Source organism: Colobus angolensis, unplaced genomic scaffold (assembly GCF_000951035.1).
Source record: "Colobus angolensis palliatus isolate OR3802 unplaced genomic scaffold, Cang.pa_1.0 Scaffold8, whole genome shotgun sequence".
NCBI classification, from domain to species: domain Eukaryota; kingdom Metazoa; phylum Chordata; class Mammalia; order Primates; family Cercopithecidae; genus Colobus; species Colobus angolensis.
The window spans coordinates 10,079,616-10,083,750 of NW_012121820.1; the positions used below are offsets into that span (position 1 = coordinate 10,079,616).

General features: G+C 46.9%; 1 protein-coding gene and 1 pseudogene across 1 annotated transcript in view; both read right to left on the minus strand.

Annotated features, from left to right (window-relative positions):
- Positions 1-321: 321 nt before the first annotated feature.
- Positions 322-769, minus strand: LOC105502477 (annotated as a pseudogene).
- Positions 770-2,795: 2,026 nt separating this feature from the next.
- Positions 2,796-4,135, minus strand: part of IFT52 (intraflagellar transport 52) — a 62,838-nt gene continuing 61,498 nt past the window's right edge. The window contains exon 14 of the mRNA XM_011929200.1: positions 2,796-3,082. Within this exon, the coding sequence (XP_011784590.1) occupies positions 3,035-3,082 (48 nt within the window). The 3' untranslated portion in view covers positions 2,796-3,034. The remainder of the gene's footprint in view (positions 3,083-4,135) is intronic.

Sequence of the window (4,135 nt, forward strand, 5' to 3'; positions counted from 1 at the left end):
ACTCTTGTTGCCCAGGCTGGAGTGCAATGGTGAGATCTCGGCTTACTGCAACCTCCGCCTCCCAGGTTCAAGCGATTCTCCTGCCTCAGTCTCCAGGTTGCTGGGACTACTCCACCACACTTGGCTAATTTTGTGTATTTTTAGTAGAGATGGGGGGTTTCGCCATGTTGGTCAGGTTGGTCTCAGACTCCCAACCAGGTGATCCGCCCGTCTTGGCCTCCCACAGTGCTGGGATTACAGGCATGAGCCAACACGCCCGGCCTATTTGTTTTGTTTTGTTTTGAAGTAGTTAGCTTTTAATGAACTTCCCTGCATGTGGCCTCAAGCCACCAGGACACAGGCTCCCTCAACACCCTTAACCTTCTCCTTAGCTCTTCTGCTGAAGAATTTGGCCTCCATGATGACAGGCTGCTGTGGGAGCTTTCCCTTTCCCAGAACTTTGCAGTAGTCCAGTCGCACCACATCAATGATGGGAGCAGCCCCAGACTGGTTTTTAGCAGCATTCACCTGTGTCTGCTCACTGACCAAAGTCCACAATTTGTCAAGGCTGTAAGTTGGGCAGAAACTCTGGTTCCTCTTTTAAGTGGTAATGCCTCATACCAACTTTCTCAAAGTAACCTGGGTGGTATTTGTTGAAGCTGATCTTGTGGTGATGCATTCCACCAGCATTATCGTGGCCTCCGGGGTGCTTCTGGAGCTGGCCTATGCAGCTGTGGCCGTGGCTCACATGGCTCCAAAGTTTCTGGGTCTTCCTCAGTCTAGATGGCATCTTGGCGACTCAGATGAAAGACCCAAAATACATTTTTTAAAATTAGCTAGGCATGGTGGCATACACCTGTAGTCCCAGTTACTTGGGAAGCTGAAGCAGGAGGATCGCTTGAGTCCAGGAGGTTGAGGTTACAGTGAGCTATGATCACACCAGTGTACTTCGAGACGGAGCAAGACTCTGTCTCGAAAAAATCAAAAACAAGGTTGGGCGCAGTGACTCATGCCTGTAATCCCAGCGCTTTGGGAGGCTGAGGTAGGTAGATCACTTGAGGTCAGGAGTTTGAGACCAGCCTGGTCAACATAGTGAAACCTTGTCTCTACTAAAAATACAAAAAATTAGCCAGGCATGGTGGCATGTGCCTGTAATCCCAGCTACTGGGGAGGCTGAGGCAGAAGAATCACGTAAACCTGGGAGGCGGAGGGTGCATAAGCTGAGATCGCGTCACTGCACTCCAGCCTGGGAGACAGAATGAGACCCTGTCTCAAAAAACAAAACAAAACAAAAAAACAAATAAAAATAAAAATAAAAACAAATATAACAAAATGGCAGTGAGGGGGCACACCTTCACTCCCATTTTATTATATTCATAGATTCTGGGAGTCAGGAATTCAGAAAGAACGCAGCATGGATGGCTTGTCTCTGCTCTATGACATCTGGGGCCTCAGTTGGGATGGCAAAAGGCTGAGGTGCTTGATGGCTGGGGCCAGAAGTCATCTGGAGGTATCATTATTCATGTTTGGCAAGCGATCTATACCAAGATACTGATATAGACTGAGATCTCTGGCTGTTGGTCAGAACACCTATCCACGGCCTATCCACATGGCCTTGGACTTCTTAAATGGAGACTTGTGCTCTAAAGGTGAATGTCCCAAGAGAACCAGGCAGAAGCTGTATAGCCTTTTATGAATTAGCCTCAGAGGTCGCCAGCATCACTTCTGCCACGGTGCCAGATTCAAAGATTCAGAGGAGGGAACAGAGACCCCACCTCTCAATGGGAGGAGCATCAAGCCCACAGGATAAGAGAGTATTTGGGTCGGGAGACAATCGTTGAATACAATTTGGGGATGTATTCGGAACACTGCTACAGCACTCCCCAGGCCTGTCCTCTAGCTGCTTATCTCCCAACTCTGAGCTAGAGCCCCCAGATGCTGCCCCTGGAGTGGCCTCCCCCTTGCCCAGTACTCTGCCCTGGCTGGCAACTCTGAATAAGCCGTGTACTAGGGTTTGAGTATGGGAAAGAATGGAAACCTATGAACAGAGCTTTACCAAGAAGAAATCATTTGAAATTCACGATTTTTTTTTTTTTTTGAGACAGAACCTTGCTCTGTCACCCAGGCTGGAGTGCACTGGCGTGATCTTGGTTCACTGCAACTTCTGCCTCCCAGGTTCACGCCATTCTCCTACCTCAGCCTCCCGAGTAGCTGGGACTACAGGTGCCCGCCACCAAGCCTGGCTAATTTTTTGTATTTTTAGTAGAGATGGGGTTTCACTGTCTTAGCCAGGATGGTTTCGATCTCCTGCCCTCGTGATCTGCCCACCTCGGCCTCCTAAAGTGCTGGGATTACAGGCATAAGCCACTGCACCTGGCAACCCCACCCTTTTTTTTTCTTTTTTGAGACAGAGTCTCACTGTCACCCAGGCTGGAGTGTAAAGGCGTGATCTTGGCTCATTGCAACCTCTGCCTCCCAGATTCAAGTGATTCTCCTGTCTCAGCCTCCCAAGTAGCTGGGACTACAGGCTCGTGCCACCACACCTAGCTAATTTTTGTATTTTCAGTAGAGACAGGTTTCACTACATTGGCCAGGCTGGTCTCGAACTCCCATGCTCAAGTGTCCGCCCTCCTCGGCCTCCCAAAGTGCTGGGATTACAGGCATGAGTCACCGTGCCCAGCCAGTGTTGTATCCTTTCAGCCGGTCCAGAAAGCTGTACAGTATTTACAACAAGCTTGAGAGTTACTTATGTCTTTGATAAAAGACTCAAATCTAGAACTGGGGTTGAAAAAAAAATGCAATGAAAGACTGTTTCATAGGGTATAAAAAGACAGATGCAACCATACATTTAATTTTTAAAAACGGAATGTATCTTACATAAGGATTTTGTGAAAAATCTTATACCTATCTGGGTATTACAGAAGATGCATATACCTTTCATAGCTCATGGAGGAAAGAGTGTATAAACAATTTTGATAAGGAGTTGAGGAACAATTTGAAAATAGTTTATAAAGAGAGAATCAGGAGGCAGAAAAAGCTTCAAGAGGCATGGTCTTCAGAAATTGTTCTGGAATGCTGTTTCACTTGTATCGATGTCATGTTCCTGGATGAGAGAATAAGACAGAATTTTAGAATTAGTATAAAGCCTGAAATGTAAACTCTTCAGTGCTTTGGAATTTAGAGATTCTGAATCTTCATTAATTAGGACATATACATAATATCTGGCTTTAGGGCTGAATCCAACTCAAGGATCAAATTTTGATCCTTTTGCCCTACCAGGGCAGGGCTTGTGACCACTGCCCACTACCCACCATGATAAGTAACAAACAGAGTTGAAAGCACGGGTGCAAAGACCACACTAGACTTCTTACATTGGCCTTGGTGCCTGTTCTAGCATGCCACCAGATTGAGTACTGCTGGGAACCTACCTGACCTCCCATCCCATCATTCACTGCTGAGCAGCCACATCAAAACCCTCGTCTCTGGGTTCCCTTCATGGATGGCACTTAGACCACAGTAACTGCCCATACACTCCTGTCTCCCACTACACAGAGCTCTGAGAGGGACAGCAAGGACCGCACTCATCTTGTTCGCTGCTATGGCCCCAGCCTCCAGCACCATGCTAGAGGTGGAGAGTGAAACATTGTCAAATGAGCATCTGTCAGAGCCAGCTTCCTTCCAGGAGAGGCTCAAAAACCAATTGGTCTTCCCACTCAGCATCTAAAATCCTAAGCTTGAATTTTGCCTGCTTACATTAAAAAACACACTTTTTTTTGCTGCAAAAGTGACACAGTCACTATAGAGATTATAATAAAGAAGGAAAATAAAAATTAAACACTATCTTTTTTTTTTTTTTTAAAGATAGGTTCTCAATCTATCACCCAGGATGGAATGCAGTGGCATGATCACAGCTCACTGCAACCTCAACCTCCCCAGGCTCAGGTGATCTTCCCCCCTCAGCCTCCCAAGTGCTGGGACTATAGGCACAGACCACCGCACCTGGCTAATTTTTTGTATTTTTTTATAGAGATGGAGTTTCTGTTGCCCAGGCTGGTCGAGAACTCCTGGGATTGCAAGCATGAGCCACTGTGCCAGCCCAGGGATAAATTTTTTTTTTTTTTTGAGATGGAGTCTCGCTCTGTCGCCCAGGCTGGAG